Source organism: Indicator indicator, chromosome 18 (assembly GCF_027791375.1).
Source record: "Indicator indicator isolate 239-I01 chromosome 18, UM_Iind_1.1, whole genome shotgun sequence".
NCBI lineage: Eukaryota > Metazoa > Chordata > Aves > Piciformes > Indicatoridae > Indicator > Indicator indicator.
In genome coordinates, this window is record NC_072027.1 from 3,806,410 (window position 1) to 3,824,157 (window position 17,748).

At 56.9% G+C, this 17,748-nt stretch overlaps 1 protein-coding gene across 3 annotated transcripts; it reads right to left on the minus strand.

The window, feature by feature from the left end:
- Positions 1-638: 638 nt before the first annotated feature.
- On the minus strand, positions 639-16,364 carry ANXA6 (annexin A6). 3 transcript variants are annotated; one of them, XM_054389256.1, is made up of 25 exons: positions 16,332-16,364; positions 13,474-13,558; positions 13,104-13,198; positions 12,842-12,955; positions 12,616-12,706; positions 12,435-12,514; positions 12,302-12,358; positions 12,013-12,106; positions 11,834-11,929; positions 11,525-11,583; positions 11,146-11,268; positions 10,442-10,500; positions 9,925-10,003; positions 8,831-8,912; positions 8,499-8,593; positions 7,965-8,078; positions 7,255-7,345; positions 6,450-6,529; positions 6,209-6,262; positions 4,949-4,966; positions 3,946-4,042; positions 2,762-2,857; positions 2,435-2,493; positions 1,545-1,667; positions 639-854 (listed from the first exon to the last, which is right to left on the minus strand). In XM_054389256.1, the coding sequence occupies exons 1-25, from the start codon at positions 16,347-16,349 to the stop codon at positions 795-797; spliced, it is 2,019 nt and encodes a 672-aa protein (XP_054245231.1). In that variant the 5' UTR covers positions 16,350-16,364; the 3' UTR covers positions 639-794. The 3 variants fall into 3 exon arrangements, with proteins under 3 accessions (XP_054245231.1, XP_054245232.1, XP_054245233.1); XM_054389257.1 differs by lacking the exon at positions 4,949-4,966; XM_054389258.1 differs by lacking the exons at positions 4,949-4,966; positions 16,332-16,364 and having other exon boundaries at positions 6,191-6,262; positions 13,474-13,545.
- Between the last annotated feature and the right edge of the window lie 1,384 nt (positions 16,365-17,748).

A 17,748-nucleotide genomic window follows, 5' to 3' on the forward strand; every position in this document is an offset into this window, starting at 1 on the left:
TATAAGGACAGGCTGAGAGAGTTGAGGTTGTTCAGTTTGGAGAAGAGAAGGCTCCGAGGAGACCTTATTGTAGCCTTCCAGCATCTGAAGGGGGCTACAAGAAAGCTGGGGAAGAACTTTTTCAGGTGTCAGGTAGCGATAGGACTAGGGGGAATGGAGCAAAACTAGAGGAGGATAGATTTAGATTAGACATTAGGAAGAAATTCTTCCCCATGAGGGTGGTGAGACACTGGAACAGGTTGCCTAGGGAGGTGGTAGAAGCCTCATCCCTGGAAGTTTTTAAGGCCAGGCCAACCTGATCTAGTGTGAGGTGTCCCTGCCCATGGCAGGAGGGTTGGAACTGGATGATCCTTGAGGTCCCACCCAACCCTGACGATTCTTTGATTCTGCCTCCAGGGTTCTCGCTGGGGCAGGAGGGAGCAAGGAGACACTGAGACTCGTCAGCACAGGCTCAGTCCCACCCAACCCTGCCCCAAGGAAGCGACCACTCTCACCCCCAGGGTCAGCAACAATAAGGTTTTATTGAGGAGATCCCAAAGTGTCTTTTCCATCTGGGTAGGTTCCTGGGCTCGTGGCATGTTTGTGTGTGAATCATTTTGCACAATCTCCCTACCCCGATCCCTCTGCTCCCCTCCCCGCGACTCCCCCCAGCTTGCAGTGCAGTGCCGCAAAGTGAGCATCGGCCTGCGCAGGGAACCAGGCGTCCCCTGAAGCCCCCCCCAAGCTGCAGTGACATCCAGGTGGTGGCTGTATGTGTGCTGGCTCAGACATGAAGAAGGACCCCCCGTGGCCACCTAGTCCTCGCCCCCACACAGGGCCAGCAGAGCCTTGCGGTAGTCGCCGGACGTGTCCTTCTGCAAGAGGGAGACCCACGTCAGAGAGCCTGCCCTGGGAAAGCCCAGCCCAAGGTGCTGGGCAGAGGGGAACACCTAGATCCATGCCCCAGCTGCCCCACAGGGGGCTGTGCAGCAGGGGAAGATGTCAGCACATCCCCTCTACAGTCACAAGGATCTGTACAGCAGGGGAAGATGTCAGCATATCCCCTCTACAGTCACAAGGATCTGTATAGCAGGGGAAGATGTCAGCACATCCCCTCTGCAGCCACAAGGATCTGTACAGCAGGGGAAGATGTCAGCACATCCCCTCTACAGTCACAAGGATCTGTACAGCAGAGGAAGATGTCAGCACATCCCCTCTGCAGCCACAAGGGTCTGTACAGCAGAGGAAGATGTCAGCACATCCCCTCTACAGTCACAAGGGTCTGTACAGCAGAGGAAGATGTCAGCACATCCCCTCTACAGTCACAAGGGTCTGTACAGCAGGGGAAGATGTCAGCACATCCCCTGTACAGTCACAAGGGTCTGTACAGCAGGGGAAGATGTCAGCACATCCCCTCTGCAGCCAGACCTGCCTACACCAAGGCTGGCTGGGGCAGATTCCCCCTCCCCAGGTGATGCACAGCCCCTGTGTCGCTCTCAAAGGGCTCAGGGCCAGGACTCAGCCAGAGGAGGTGACAAGGATGGGGCTGCCCCCTGTCCCCTCACCTCGATCATGTGGTGCAGTGATTTGTCAAACAGGTCCAGGAACTCGCCCCGGATGTTCCAGAGGTCGATCTCGCTCCGGGAGATCATGATCCGGGTGAGGGTCCTCTCATCTGTGCCAGCACCCTGCAAAGGGGAGCTTGGACAAATAACCCTGGAGGGACCTGGGGCTCAGGAACTCTCCTGGCAACTTCAGCACAGACTAAGCTGAGGATTGGGGTCCAGAGGAGATCACAAAAATGACCAAAGGAGTGGAACACCTCTGCTGTAAGGAAAGGCTGAAAGAATTGGGGTTGTTCAGCCTGGCCCCAAGAAGACCTTATTGCCATCTTACAGCACCTAAAGAGGCTTGTAAGAAAGATGAGGACAACCTTTCTATCAAGACCTGTTGCAAAAGGACAAGAGATAATGGTTTTAAACTAAAATAGGGGAAATTTAAACTAGATATTAAGGAGAAGTATTTTATGATTAGGGTGGTGAAATACTGGCACAGGTTGCCTAATTTACCCAGAGAGGAAGTAGATGCCCCATCCCTGGAAACATTCAAGGTCAGGTTGGATGGGACTCTGAGGAACCTGATCTAGTTGAAGATCTTCTTGCTCACTGCAGGGGGTTGGATTAGATGATCTTTAAATATCCCTTCCAACACAAACCATTCTATGATCTCTCCTTGGAGATGTTCTGGGCTTGCTGCTGGCAAGACACAAACCTGCCATGTCTCCTGCTACCCCCAGAAAGCTGATGTGCTACTGCTTTGAGCTCAGCCCTGCCCCTGGGGGCAGCCAGGGGACAAACCCCATCACTGCTGTGGGGGTTAAATCAGAGAATCCCAAAGGGTGCCTGCCCAGCATAGCTCCCTCCCACAGCTCAGCCCCAGGAGAGCCCAGTTGTACCTTCATGGACTTGTAGAGCTTGTCAGCAAAAAAGGCTGGCTTGTTCTTCACACTCCGGACTGCAACACAGAGGGGAGAGAAAGTGGGCACCTGCTTGGTGGCACCCACAGGATACCTGGCAGCAAGGTGTGCCCCCACCGGGTCAGCTGCAAACCCTCCTTGGTACAAGGGTGCAGGCTTGTCCCCCTAGATTGAAATGCTCTGACCCCATGCCACGCTGGGATTTCTCCACGGCCCCAAGGCAGCAGGAATTTGCCATGGCATTGGCAGAGGGAGGCAGAGTGGCTGCTCGCCCTGCAGGGAGCCCTGCCCCAGGGGAGCACTGACCGATGGCCAGGAAGGCATCCTTCTCATCCCCTGACATCCGCTTCCTGATGGCGTGCTCCACGTCGTGGTTCGTCATCTTGATGAACTCCTGAAACACTGCGGAGGGACGAGAGGGAAAGTCACCCCAGCCCTGGGCATCCAGGAGACTCAAGCCTCAACCACGGACCAGACAGGACCAGAGCAAGCTTGGGCGACCTCAACTAGCCACCCCGAACACAAGGCCATGCCATCTCCTCCCACTGCCTCACCCCCCCACCACTAGGGGTCAACCTCAGCCTTGAGGAGACCCCAATCTAGTGGTGGGCCCATGACAGAACCTCATGAAGTTCAACAAGACCAAATGCAAGGTCCTGCACCTGGGTCAGGGCAATCCCAAGCACCAATATAGGCTGGGCAGGGACTGGCTTGAGAGCAGCCCTAAAGAAAAAGACTTGGGGGTGCTGGTGGATGAGAAGCTTAACATGAGCCTGCAGTGTGCACTTGCAGCCCAGAAAGCCAACCAGAGCCTGGGCTGTGTCAAGAGAGGCACAGCCAGCAGGTCGAGGAGATGATTCTCCCCCTCTACTCCACTCTGGTGAGACCCCACCTGGAGTACTGCATCCAGTTCTGGAGCCTCTATTACAGGAAGAATCTGGAGGTGCTGGAAGGTGTCCAGAGAAAGGCCACAAGGATGATCAGAGGGCTGGAGCACCTCTGCTATGAGGATAGACTGAAAGAGTTGGGGCTGTTCAGTCTGGAGAGAAGGCAGCTCTGAGGAGACCTTCTTGTGGCCTTCCAGTATCTTAAAGGGGCCTACAAGAAAGCTGGGGAGGGACTTTTTAGGGTGTCAAGGAGTGATAGGACTAGGGGGAATGGAAAAAAATAGAAATGGATAGATTCAGATTGGATGTTAGGAAGAAATTCTTCCCCGTGAGGGTGGTGAGACACTGGAACAGGTTGCCCAGGGAGGTGGTGGAAACCTCATCCCTGGAGGTTTCTAAGGCCAGGCTGGATGTGGCTCTGAGCAACCTGATCTAGTGTGAGGTGTCCCTGCCCATGGCAGGAGGGTTGGAACTGGACGAACCTTGAGGTCCCTTCCAACCCCAACAGTTCTATAGTGCTGCCCAGGAGTCCCATCCAGCCCCAATCAAAGCACTCAGCGTGGCAGCTGAGGGCCCAGCAGCCATGGGGAGATGTGGTCCTACCTCTGCGCAGGTGTGGGTAGCTGCGGGTGCAGAGGATGCTGAGGAAGCGAGTCTCCAGGGAGTCACTGGAGTCGTTGCTGGAGACATCAGCAAGTTTCTGGAAGAGCAACCAAGAGTGAAGAGGGAGGCAGGAGGATGGGCATAGCAGAGAGGGACAAAGATGAAAACCAATTCTTCCTGGGACAGCCAGTCTGGAGCACCCTCTTAAAGACAGTGGCCTCTGATGGGCATGAAAATAGGTGGGGGTTTTGTTTGTTTGTTTGTGGGTTCTTTTTGTGTGTTTTTTTGGTGGTGTTGGTTATTGGAGGGGTTGTTTGTATTTGGTTTTGGTTTTGTTTTTTCTTCCCAAATAATGCATCTTCTGTGCATGGAGGGAAGGTGCACAGCTGCAGGCTCACACATCACCTCTGAGAAAAGAGCTTCTCCAGCTGGTGTGAGAAAACAAGCTTTGCAATGCTCATGCTTAAGACACTTATTATCCTTTGGGAAGAACATTTTGGGGGTGACCACTGTGGAACAGGGAAATCAGAGCTGCTAGACACAGGAGCCACTCTCCACTTTGGGCCACAGCAGTGGTGCTCATGGGTGAAATGTCTGCCACCCCTGCTGTGGGGCTTAGTGGGAAGGCTGTGCTGATCCCACCCATTAGGTTATGGCAGTACTGTTGCCACTTCCCCAGTTCCCACTTCGGAAGCCAGCCCCAAGTCCCATGCTGCCAGGAACACAAGTCCTGCGTGCAGGCAGCAGGCAGGATGGGGTGCCAGCCCTCCCAAAGGCAGGAAGGTGGCTTTCTCTCTCTACTGCCCAGCACTGCAGGGTGGTGGTGTCATGCAAGTTCCATCTGTCCCCTTGCCACCCATCCTGCTGCAAGGACCCTGGAGCAAGCAGGGCCCATGTGGCTCCATTGTGGGGCTGCTATACCCAGCCCCAGCACTGCACCCAAGGACCACAGCACCCCCTCAAAACATGCAGAAGGCTGAGGAGCAAAAGGCCAGCCACTCACCAGGGTCTCTGCAACAACCTGGTGGAGAGAAAGAGAGAGACAGGAAGACAACATGGTCACAAGGTGCTGACCTTTATCCTTCCCTGATGAAGTGAGGGAAGTCTAGCAAAATCCCTTAAAATTATCTGCCCCCAGCAACTTGGTCAGTGGGCCTCATCTTAGGACCTGTCTGCTTCTCTGGTTTGGCCTTTACATCATTATCTGGGGTGGGGAGGTGGCCTTGGCCAAGCAAAGTGAGCCTCCAACCCCTGGGGCCTGGGTACCAGCCTGGTGCTCCTTGGGGAGCATCCCTGCTTGGCCCCAGGCTGGCTCACACCAAGCCTGCAGCAGGAGGAGGGGGAGAGCAGCTTTGCTGACAAAACAGCCAGGCCAGCTGCCACTTGGCTGGCTCGTCCCTGTGCTTGTCACCCCTGGCTCTCTCTTTCTCTGCAGCAGGAGGAGGTGAGCAGCAGTGCATGGGCAGGGTGCGGGCGGCGCAGCATCTGCTCCCTCTGCCGGCGGCGGTGCTGCGGCAGAGCTCTGCGGCTGAGCTCTGCGGCTGCCTCCTGCAGCCATGCGCCGGAGCACCGCAGGACAGCCAAGGGAGAGCTGGGGCTTGGCCCTGCACCGAGCTCCCCAGCCCCTTTCAGAAAAAGCTGGGCCTGAGGGAGCAGGACGCCGAAGTGCACAGCCTGAGGGTCTCAGGTCTCCTGGGACTGGCAGCTGAGCCAAGCATTGGGGCCCCAGCAGCCCCATGCACCATTTCTGGCTGCTCAGGCTTTCCCCTCCAGTCCTGGTTCACTACAGCTCAGGAAAGATGAGATATTGGTTTGAGGGCTGGCATCCTGGCATGCTGGAAAGCAGCTTTGGCTTCAAGGCTGCCCCGTTCACAACCCAGAGAGGTAGGCAGCTCCTGCAGACCAGCCCAAAGCTGCCTTTGAAGCTCAAGTGCCAGGCTTCAGCATTAATGTGTTGATACTGCACCCCAAAATAGGAGCTCTGCAGTCCCTTGTTGGGAGCTCCCTGGGGCTGGGCCCAGAGCTGCTCTCATGGTTTGCAGCTCCCCCAGGCATGGAGCAGCAGAGCCCAGGACAATGGAAATCAGGCTGGGGAGCTCTACCTCCAGAGGTGTCACTTCTGCCATCTCCCCCTGCAGCTGACAGAGACCCTGCCCCAGCAGTATTTTGCTGCCATTTCCAGACCAGGGGATCCAACCTCCTCTTTTTTTTTTTTTTTTTTTGGATGCAGAGCCTCTAGCAGCACTGCCAGCATGGTTCTCACCTTGGCATCTTCATGTGCCTGTGTGATGTTCTCTGGTCCTTCATCACGATTGCCCTGTGGTGCAAGACAAAAAAAAAAACCAAAAAAACAAAACCATGGAGCTGGGGAGAGGACATCTCCCAGGAGAGCCACAAGAGAAAGGGTGGCAGACAGAGTCCAGCTGTGCTGCTGTCTTCTCCATAGACGCCAGTGCTGCCTGTGCCAGGGAGGGCACAATCCCCAGCAGCAAAGCCAACCTTACCAGAGCCAGGGAGACAAGAATCCTCTTGAAATGCCCTGATGTGTCAGAGCTGAGGTCATCTTCCAGGCTCTTGTGGTAGGCTGTGGAGAAGGGAGATGAATGAGCCCTGCACCCTGCCTGCAGCTCTGCCTCTCACCCACCAGTGCCTATTGTGCCCATGATCCCCCATGGGGCCTGCAGATGATGGTGACCATCTTCCAGCCTTTGCATGGCTGAGGTGGATGCCTCCATCTGATATTTCGAGGCCTGGGGAGGACAGGATCACCCCGGCAGCTCTAATGCCCTGGGCACAAGCAAAGGCTCTTGCTCCAGGTGCTCCTGGGGAAAAGGGATCATTGCAAAGGAGCTCTCAGGGAGGAGATGTTGGTGGCAGAAGTGGGGCACGTCACTGTGCCAGGGAGAGAGGCTGGGAGTGACCAGCCACAGACCCATCTGCTTAAAACCATGGGCTCTCTGGGATAGAAGAGCCTAGGGATTTAACCTGGAGCTTGCACCTCATTCCCTAGGGAGGAGGCATGGATGGATGAGAAAGAGAAGCAATGGGTCTGGGAGCATAAGAAATCACAGGATGGATTAGAGGACTCTTGCCAGCCTTATTCCAGGTTCCCACATCTCTTTAGTAAGGTGCTGGACCTGCAGAAGAGCTGCTCTTGCTGGGAAGGACTGACAGACCTTCACAGTGCCAAGCTATGGACCCAACTCAGAGACAAAAATGTACCCTAGGCTCTGGAAAGGGCTTTGTATAGCATTAAATGTGGTCTGTGCCCAGGACCTGGGTGCTCCCCATGTCCTTCCTTTGCCATACCTTCCTGATATGCCTCGTTGATAGCCTTGATCTCCTGGTTGTTCCGTGTGGCCATGATTTCAATGAGGACCTTCTCATCTGTGCCAGCCCCCTGGAAGACAGTGGCATGGTGGGGTGCTGCAGGTGCCACTGCCAGCATCACCCCTCCAGTGCCAGGCAAGCAGGGGCTACTCTAGCCCCAGGGTTACCATGTGTCAGAAGTCCATGTCCAGCAAATGTCTCCAGGGGCTGGGAGCAACCAGCACAAAAGAATCCAAATATGCTGCTGGTGTGACTGGTGGATAGTAGTGCATGCCACTGGTTTGCCACTGCTCTGGCTCTCCTGTGGCTGCCTGTGCCTGGTAGGGCACTGCTCCCATTGTAAAGCAGTGGGAGGACTCCCTGAGAGGCTTCTTGTATGAGCTGGGCTGCAAAGAGGCCAAACTGGACTCCCAGCAGGCCTTGAGTGCAAACCAGGTCTTTGTCCTGGTGCTTTCTGATTGTGCTGGGCTACAAAGAAGCCAAGCTGAACTCCCAGCAGGCCTTGAGTGCAAACCAGGTCTTTGTCCTGGTGCTTTCTGCTCTGCTTTCCATGCAGGAGATGAGAGCCCAGGGGTGTGTGGAGCTGGGGTGCACTCACAGACCCGGGCCACCAGCAGCACTGGCACAACCACAGTGAACACCACCTCATCCTCATGTGCTGAAGCTCATGCCACCAGTGTGGCAATTACCTCCACAGCCTTCCTCAGCTGCTTGGCATCGTACTGCGCCGGTGTCAGCATCAGCCCGAGGATCAGCTTGGCCAGGCTGCCCGACAGCTCAGACTTCAGGTCTGCCATCAGGTCCTGCAAAAGCATTTTTCAGTCCCCAGATCCTTCTGCAGGGATGGACCAGCTGAGGCAACATGGGAGAGAAATCAAGGGAGGAGAGTATGGAGGTGGGAGACACCTGGGAAGACCCTTGGTGTGGTTTAAGGTCAGGTTTTGTGAGGTGGCTCTGGGGAGATCCTGGCTCTGGGGGAATCCTGGCTCTGGAGGCCTCTGTGCAGGACACCCTCCCCTTGGGATGGGATGGTGCTACAGCTGGGGTCAACAGTGAGAGGCTGTTGGCAATTTGGTCTCCCTTGGGGAAGTCATGCCAGGGCAAATTGGGGTCCCCTGGCTGCCCACTGCTCCCTGGGCAGGATTTCTTTCAGCAAGGGGCAGATGTCTGCATGGGAAGGGGCAGAAGGAAGGCACAGGGTGGGAGGAGGGGGTTGGCAGTACCCGGCCATAGTGTGCCTTGTAAGCCTTCAGGATCTGCTGCCTCTGTGCGTTGCTCCTCTGTGTCAGCACCTCGATGATGGCCCCTTCATCTGTGCCTGTAATGACAAAAGTGATGCTGGGGGGAGCCAAGGGGACCAGCAGAGCCATGCTGGCTGACCATAGGTGCATCACCACCCCTCTGAACTGAGGAGATGGGGAAGGCAGAGCTCTGACAGCTCCAAAGCTGTTTCTTTATTTCCTTCATGCAGCTCTGTGTGGGCCAGGGTGGGCTTTCTGCCCCAGGAGCTGTTGAAGAGCAGCAGGAAGGGGTTGGGTACATGGCCCCTGCTTACCCAGGCCCTTCATTGCCTTCCTCAGCACTTGTGCATCACCATCGTCATTGAAGTTTCCTGCAGGCTGCACAGTTCCTTGCAGCTGTGGATGCATAGAGAGGTTTGGGTTCACCCCTGAGCTGTGTGGGAATGGGGGAGAGGGGGGAAGAAGGAGGGAGAGGGGGGGAGAGGGGGGGAGAAGGGGGGGAGAAGGGGGGGAGAGGGGGGGAGAGGGGGGGAGAAGGGGGTAGAAGGGGGGAGAGGGGGGGAGAGGGGGGAGAGGGGGGGAGAGGGGGGGAGAGAGGGGGGGAGAGGGGGGGAGAGGGGGGGAGAGGGGGGGAGAGGATAGGTGCCACCTGGCAAGCTGAGGCCAAAGCAGGTCGTGTATTAGTGCAAGCACCTGGAGCTCAGTGAGGATGTCCCTGCCACTGTCACACCTTCCATCAAGGACAAACCATAGCCAGGCCAACAGAGAGCGAGGAGAAGCCAGCAACAGACAAGAGTCCCTGGAGCTCAGTGTCCTGCTGGGTGTCACACCCACCTCCCTGTGCACTGGGACAGCTCAGCCAGGGCTGGCCGCATCAGCTGAGAGCCAGAAGAGGAGTTGCTGGAGGGGTGCCCACTCCTGCCCTGTAACTCTACCCTCCTGCTCCTTACAGCTCCCAGCTCATCTCCATCCTCCCCAAGCACATAGGGCTCAAGGTGTCTTTTCTGCACATCTCAGAGCACCCTTTTGTGGGTGCCTCTAGCTGCATGCAGGCTGTCAGCTCCCCATGGCACAGCTCTGCCCCAGGGTGGGCTGCCCTGGGGAGCAGGAGGTCTCTGGTGGGCAGTGGAGCCAGGGCTGCAGGTGATGCATTGCACAAACATGCAGGGTCTGCTGCCTTGAGGGAGGGAGGCTCAGACAGAGAGGGTTAGTGGAGCCCTTGGGGTTACATCTGCCAACCTCATGCCCCAAAACCAGAGAAAGGCATCAAGAGAAGCTGCGGAGCAAGAGGCAGAGAGAAGGTGCAGGACTGGCTGTGCTCAGTGCTTGGGACCCCCACAGCAGAAAGGAGCAGCTGGGGGTCCCAAGCTGGCAGGTAGCAGAAGGGGGCACACTGGGGGGTGCTGACCTCTACTTTGGCCACCGCACTAAGCTCCCACATCCGATAGGCCACCTGCGCCGCCTCGGGGAAGAACTCACCTGCAGCACTGCAATGGGAGGGCAAGGACACGGGACAGTGAGCTGGGGCAGCCCCACGCCCTGCCAGCAGCCACCATCCACCCCATCCTGCCCCTTCCTGAGGGTTTTTTTGTACCTGCCAGGTGCCAGGCACAGGGGCAGGTGGGCAGGAGCTGGGTACTAGCTGTGGGGCTGGGTGGGAATGGAGGAATGGGATGATAAACCCCCATGGCCTCCACCAGAACATCCTCCCTCCAGGTGCTTGTCTCTGCCCTGCAGGGCTGCTACATGCCAAAAGGGACCACGGCATCATGGGTGGCCATGCAGAGGGACCAGAGAGTCCCCTGTACCAAACCACTGTCACTGTGGGTGCTGCTGCTCCAGGTGATCCACCAGGCTCTGACCCAGAGGTTTGTACCCAGCACCAAGGGAATGGAGAGGAACAAACAGGGTACAGGTGGTCTTACTCATCATCCCCTCCACACAGCTTCAACAAAGCCTTCTTGTACTCCCCAGAGGTGTCCTCCTGGAAAGACAGATGGAGAACAGGGAAGGTCAAGGTAGTGCGACAGGATGGGCGTGTGGAGAGATGTCTCCTGAGCCTTGTCCTCTAAGATGGACACACAGCACAGGACAGCTGGGGAAAGGACTCCACCCTTCCCTGGTGTCCTGGTTTAAGGCCAGACAGATCCTCTGTTGTACCAAGAGGGACAAAAGAAATGACACATGAATGGATTGGAGAGTGATGGAAAGTTTAAACGGAAGAGCAATTGGTGTTTTACAGAAACTACCAAGCATAGTGACAAAGATATCCCAAAGCATACAGAGTGCCTTACACCACACCCAAAGGCCTCCCAACACTTCCCTTCTCCCCACCTGAGGGTGCACCCAAAACCCCCAGGGCTCTTTCTCCCCCCCACCACTGCTAGGCTAGTCTCAGGCTGGCCAGGTCTGAGACTGCTCCCCTCTTCCTCCTGGCATTAGGCCTAGACAGACCTAAGAGGCTTTGAGATACTCCCCCACTGTTATCCGACAGGGAGCATCTCCCATGGGAGCAGAGAGGGAAAAAAGAGGAAGAGAATGACTTTGCAGACAGATTTATAGGGTGGCATCAGAAGGGAGGCAGCACTAGCAGCTGCTTAGGGGGTGAGTGGGGACCCCCAGTGCTCACCTTTATCATGTTGTAGAGAGATTTCTCGTACTTGGTCCTGAACACCTCGCGGATGTCCAGCATGTCGATCTCGCTGCGGGACACCATGATGCGGATCAGTGTGTTGTCTCTCGTGCCCAGCCCCTGCAGTGGAGGAGCCCCCACATTAATCCTGGCATGGCCAAGCAACCCTGCTCAGCCCACCACACTTGGAAGCCTCTGTCAAGTTTCTACCCAACCCTACGTCTGAAGAAATAACTCCTTTGGAGGGAAAAGCAGACTGCCCAGGCCACATAGGTCCCATCTCAATGGGCACGCATCACCTCGCTCTCCAGCAGCACCCCGTGGCAAGGGGACCCCTCCTCACAGGAACCCTCTGGAGAAGGGGTGATCTACTCACCTTCATGGCCTTGTAGAGCCTTTCAGCAAAATACTCTGCTGTGCTTCTGATGCACTTCACTGTGGGGAAATTGAAGCTTGGTGAGTGATGCTGGCACTTGGCTTCACTGGTGCTGCCAGCATCTGGGCACCCACACCCCTTGACCACCACATTCAGCATCTCCACCCACCCTAAAGGAGCCTCCCTAAGCTCTCTGAAACCTGGCACAGCCATAACCCCAACCCCACTGGCTCTTAGCCTTGAGCCCTCCCACCCCAGGAAGGCCAGTGGGGTGTTTGCACAGCACTCCCCACGCCTGGGCTGACTTACCCACAGCCAGCATCAGCTTCTCAAAGTCACCAGAGAGCTCTCCCCGGATGCTCCTCTCGATTGGCTTCCCAGAAATCTTCAGGTACTCGTCAAAGACTGTGGGACAAGAGTGAGATGATGCCTGGAGAAGCTGCCAAGATACTTTGAAGCCCAACTCTGAGCTCACAGGAGATGCTCACCCAGGCGGAGGTGCTGCTTGCTTCGCCGCCCAAGGATGTAGATGAATTGGGCCTCGTCCGTGCCCCATTTCAGCTCACCAGCTTCCAGCAGGTCCTTGTGGGATGAAGAAGGCAGCAGAGCTCAAGTCAGGGTGCTGCTGACATGGGGCTCTGCCCAAGCACAGGTCCCCATGGCACCCACCCTCCTTTTGCAAGCCTAAGTCTAGTCTGGATGGTCACAGTGCCATTTGCCCTTGCAAGTTTGCCCTTGCCTGGATGCCATCCATCCCGACCACCTGCCAAGCCTCACCTTAGCATCCTGCTCCACCAGGTCCTCGCTCACCACATCATCCTCCTCCCTGCTGCCCTGTGGGACAGAGAGTCACTCAGCCCTGCAGGGTGCAGGCTCCCACCACCTACAGATGCTGGACAGATGGACACACCTGAAGCAGGACAACGAGCATCTTCTTGAAGTGGCCTGAGGTGTCTCCAACAATGTCAGCCTCCAGGTCTCTCTCATAGGCTGGTGGAAGAGGGAGAGGTCAGGGTCTGGAGAGCAGGATCTCACCTCTGCCCCTTGTCCTGTCCTAAGGGAACTCAGGGCAGCCCTGACCTGACCCTCACCATCTTTGTAAGCAGCCACCAGGTCATGGATCTCCTGGTTGGTGCGAGAGGCGAGGATCTCGATGAGGCACTTCTCATCTGTGCCGATGCCCTGTGGGCAGAGACACAGCCCCATCAGCAGCAGGACCCCACGGCCCCAGCAGCAGCAGGACCCCACGGCCCCATCAACAGCAGGACCAGATGAGGTGTCCTCAGAGGGGCCCTATGGGGGCTGCCAACCCCTTACCGAGATGGCATCTTTGATCTCTTTGGCATCACCATAAGGTGGGGGCCGCATCAGGCTCACGATCAGCCGCTCAAACTTCCCTGTCAGCTCGTACTTCAGATCTGCAATGAGGTCCTGGTGGAGGAGGAGAAAGAGGCTGGGATCCCTCTGCTCCACAGCATCTCTGACTGGGTCCAGGGAGAGGCTGGTCCCTGCATGGGCTGGTTGGTGGCAGCTATGACCACCAGGAGGGGTATGGACCAGGGAGTGTTTCTGCTGTTACCTTTCCATAGAGGGACTTGTAGGCTTGGCAGATCTGCACTCGCTGCTTGTTGCTTCTGGATGTGATGAGGTCAAGGATGGCCTCCTTGTCACTGCCTGCAAGGAGAACCACGTTTAGCCCCAGGGCTGGGTCTCACCCCACATGGCAGGACTCATCATGGCTATCCTGCAGGGGTCAAAGTTGCTTCTGACTCAGGGCTGGGAGGCTGAGCCAGCTCCTGGGAGGAAAAGGGAAGCCAGAAGAGGTCCTGGCATGCTGCTAAAGCATGAGAGGGGAGGGGATGCAGGATGCTCAGCCATGCAAGGGTCAATCAAAGGAATGGAGGACTTCAGAGTTGCCCTGTGGTGACAGTCCAGAGGAGCATCCATACCGAACCCCTTCATGGCATTGTACAAAGCCTCTGCATCCTGGTTGGCATCAAAGTCTGGGAAATCCTTCACTGACCCCCTGTAGACCTAGGGAAAGGAGGAGAGAAGGTGAAAGGGGAAGGAGCAGTCCCCAGTGAGACAAGGGAAGGAGAAGCTGATGCTGAGCAGGACTGAGGCAAGAACTACTCCTGTTTGGGCTGCCCAAAAGCAAAACTCAGTGTCAAACATAAACTCTTGTCCTCTTTGATTGTTTCCTTTCCTGTTTGCTGTCCCTGCCACGCAGACTGTTTGTGTTCCAGCTCACTGGAGTACACAACATTCCCTCTTGGATTTCACTGTCACTGCTCTGTTTGCAGCTTGCTTAAGCTGGATACGACCCTCCCTGTTGTACTAGCAAGAGCTGGTGGTTTGAAGGGAGGTTTCTTGAGCACATTGAGGTCCCCATGGGAGGGCTGGACACTCTGAACATGGGGGATAGCATGGAAAGACCAGGGTGATCTCCTTGCAATGCAGCCAGGCTGAAGGGAATTATGAGGAGTGGACAGGGAGCGAGGAAGGAAGTAATTTTCCTACTGCCCGTTGTGAGCAGGGAAACCCTCCAGATGCTGAGGATGTCCAAGCTCTGCATGGCCTCCAAGCAAGGAGATATTTACAGGCACAATGTGGGGTGCTAAGCAGAAAGCAACAAGAAGTGCCAGAGCTGCCACAGCTTGTCTGGCCCCAGCCTGTGCTCCTGCGGGGCCCAGGTTGGTCCAAGGGGTTGGAGCAAACTTTCCTGGAAGCTCAAGAAATCCTGGAACTCGGTGTGAACCACTTCTGTCTGCTCCTCTGCTCCTCCAAGCTGCACAACAGGGAGTGCAGGAGCAACACCCCCAAAGATTGACCTCAGGTTAAAGCAGAGACCAGGCTTCCCCTGCCCAAGGGAATTCAGCCTGGGGCAGCCTGAGGCCAAACTGAGCAAGATCAGCACAAACCCGGGGTGGAAGCAGATGTGAAACTGGGATGCATTCTTGCCAGAGGCACAGAGTGGGAAGGGCTGAATGGCAGCAATTCCTTAGCTTGGGAGCCAGGCTGAGCTGGGGCTCTGGGCTGTGCCAGCACCCTGGGCTACTCTGAGCTCCCTTGGTTCTGCTGGTACCATGTGCCAGGCCAGGGTGTGATCACTCACTCAGGGGCTGCTGCAGGGCTTCTTTATGATCCCCAAGAAGCTGTACAAAGGCCTGGGGCTGCTGCCAATGTGGGCATCTAAAGGCAACATGTCCTGAGAAACAATGGGCATCAGGCACGCAGCACCAGCACCCCTGTCCCTGCGAGTACCTCCAGGAATGAGCCCATGGACATAGGGCAGCCCCATACCCACTGCTCCCCTGGGGCCTAGCCCAGTGCCCTGGCACCGCAGCTCTGCTGTGCATCTCACCCAGCACCTTCAGAACAGGCTCTGTGCTCCCATTTTCCAGGGACAAACTAGTCCACCCTTGTCACATCCCACAGGCCCTCTTAGGAGGAGCTGCTGGCACTGGTGTCCCACGTAGTGGGGACCAGGTTGGGCAAGAGGAGACGCTGCCCTTGGAGGGAGGCAGGCAGGCAGGCAGAGGGACAGATCGTATTGCAGGTGATTCATTGGCAGTGCTGGATTTAGCTCTGCTTCCTGGCAGCTCCCAGACCCTTCTGGCTCGGGACAAGCTGCTGCCCACACACGTGCATTGCAGAGATGTAAATAAGAAGCTGCAAGGCAAAGGAGGTGTGCAAAGGTAATGGGAGGGGACAGGAGTGCCCAGAAGGTGCTGGGGCTGCAGGGGGGTAGAGGAATGACCAGATGGGCCCTGGTTAAATAGTGAGGGGGAGAAGGAAACTGAGGCAGGAGCTCAGCGCTGTGCATCACCCCACGCTCCCTGCACTCGAGTGGGATGTGCAGAAACATCACTCGGGAGGGAAACAGCATCCTGCCTGCTGCACCCTCCTCATAACCCTCCTGTCCCTTTCCATCCCCCACTTCAGCTGCTGGGCCCTCTGCCTCCCCTCCTCCAGCCTCTGAGTCATCCCAGCCCGCCCTGGGACCTCCCAGCTAAAAATAAGCCAGGCTGGGGCCAGGAGGGTGGAAGCAAAATTCCTAACGTGGCTTTGCTGCCTCCCACCGCATGGCTGCTCAGGGTCCAGCATGACTGCAGGGGTGATGCTCCCCCGTGCTGTGCCTCAGTTTCCCCGCCCAGAGGCAACCACCTCCTCGGCTGGGCAGGAAGCTGCGGGTAATGGGGCTTGAGGCAATGACTGCTTGATTTCTGTAGAGAACGGAAAGCAGAGCCTGGGCCCAGGCAGTGGAGAAGGGAGGCTTTGGCCTTGGACTCCTCCCCCGCCTCGCTCGCTGCAGGCAGGCTGTACCCAGCAGCCACAGCTGCCCTCCCAGGCAGGCTGTCCGCCCACACGGAGATGTTTTCCTGGCTGCAGGGGAGCACCTGCTCACCCAGCTGCCACATCACACCAGCCCTGGCTCAGAGCGTGGAGAAATCCAGGCCAAAGCGGGGCTGCCTGCCTTGCAGCATGGCTCAGGAGGGATTTCTCTTCAGCCAAAGCCCAAATCCCCCATGCAGCATCTCTTCTCCTCTTTCCACAGCCCTGCTTCTCTCGTCCATCCTAACGTGGGCCTCAAAGGGTTTTTGCTTCTGAGTATCCCTGCCCTCCCAGCTCCCCACTCCAGCACTTCCCCCATCCAGACAGCACTGGTTGGAGAGGCAGGAATGTAAACAGGCTCCCATGCACATCACCACCACCCTTGCTGCATGATGCAGATGCTACCCTGGCCCTGGGGTCTGCCTTGCAGCATCCCCAGTACCCATCCCCACCACATGTGGGTCACCCTTACCTTTCCTTTGGGTGCCATGGCTTCCCAAGCTGCAAATCACCAGGGCGAGGGCAAGGTGGAGCTGCAAGAGGGAAAAGAAAAGCTGATGTGAGCCAAAACCCCTTGCTGGGAGCTGCCTTAGTTGAGGATGGCTTTGCTCCCTCCCTTGGGTGCCACTGCCAGTCACCACTGCAGGGACAGGACAGCTATGGCCAGGTGCTGCTGAGGAGGAACGAGAGTGAGTGGCTTTGCCAGCCACCCTGTGGTCACCAGAGTCAAGGTCCTTTGGTATCTGACACCGACCTGGGGACCCCAGCAGAGAAGAGCCCTTGCACAGCTTCCTGCCAAGCACTGAGAGAAACCAGGGGAAGAAAATGCTGAATACCTGGAAATGGGCTGAGCATCCTCCACAGAGCTGACCCCCCTTCTGCACCCCGCAATGTTCCCTGCAGCCCCCCAAGCCCTGGCACCATCTCAGCTGCAGCTGTTGCTGAGGATGCCCCAGCTGCCTCATGGTGCTGGGGCTGGGCAGTTCCGGTGAAGTTCCACCAGTTTTGATCTGAGTTTCCGTGCCCCAAATCAAGGCCACCATCAGCCCCACGTACCAGCAGAGCTCAGGAAGCCTAGCTGGGTTTCCAGGGTAACTGGCAGGTTGTTTTCTAACACCAGTACCATTTATAGCTGCAACCTTTTGTGGCCTGGGCTCTCCCCACCCACCCAGAGAAGGTCCTCAGGCAGTGCTGTTAGGTTTGAGAAAGCTGAAGGAGGGAGAGAAAAAAAACAGCTGGAAAATGGAGCCCGGCCATGAATGAACTGCTGAGCGTCAGCTGAGCTCCAGCCCTGAGGCCTCCTCCTGGCCAGCACTCCCTTGGAGACACGTTGCAGGAAAGATCAGGACACAGTGGGGCCGTCCTGGGGGGACTTCTGCCCCACGGTGTGGAGCAAATAGGAGAAATCCCATGAACTTTCTGGGCTTGGCCCTGAATCCCTGTGAGAGCACCCATGGAGGGGGACACCCAGCCCCACAGCCATGGGTGTGGCTGGGTCATCCTGCTCGGGTGCAGGAAGCCTTCAGGCACTCACAGGCAGCCTGGCTTCGAGGGGGAGGAAGTTTTGCAGAACACTAGATGTGCCCTTGCCTCCTCTTTTCAGCTAGGGAGGCTGCAAGCTTTGGCCACACTTCCCAATGGCTGGGGGGCAGTCCCTGCATGCCCCGAGTGCAGTGGGGCTGCACTGCGGCTGGGTGCTGGGTGGGTGCCAGGGGATCCCAGCCCCCAACCCACGCAGCCTTTTCATGCCACTCAGGAGCCTGTACACGAAGCTGTGCACTCTGGGGAAAGATGAAAACCCTGCATGGCACAGCCCTCCTGCCTTGCTCCATGCATGCAGCAGCTGGGCTGAGACTGCTCAACTCATCTCAGCAGTGGCCACACCCAGT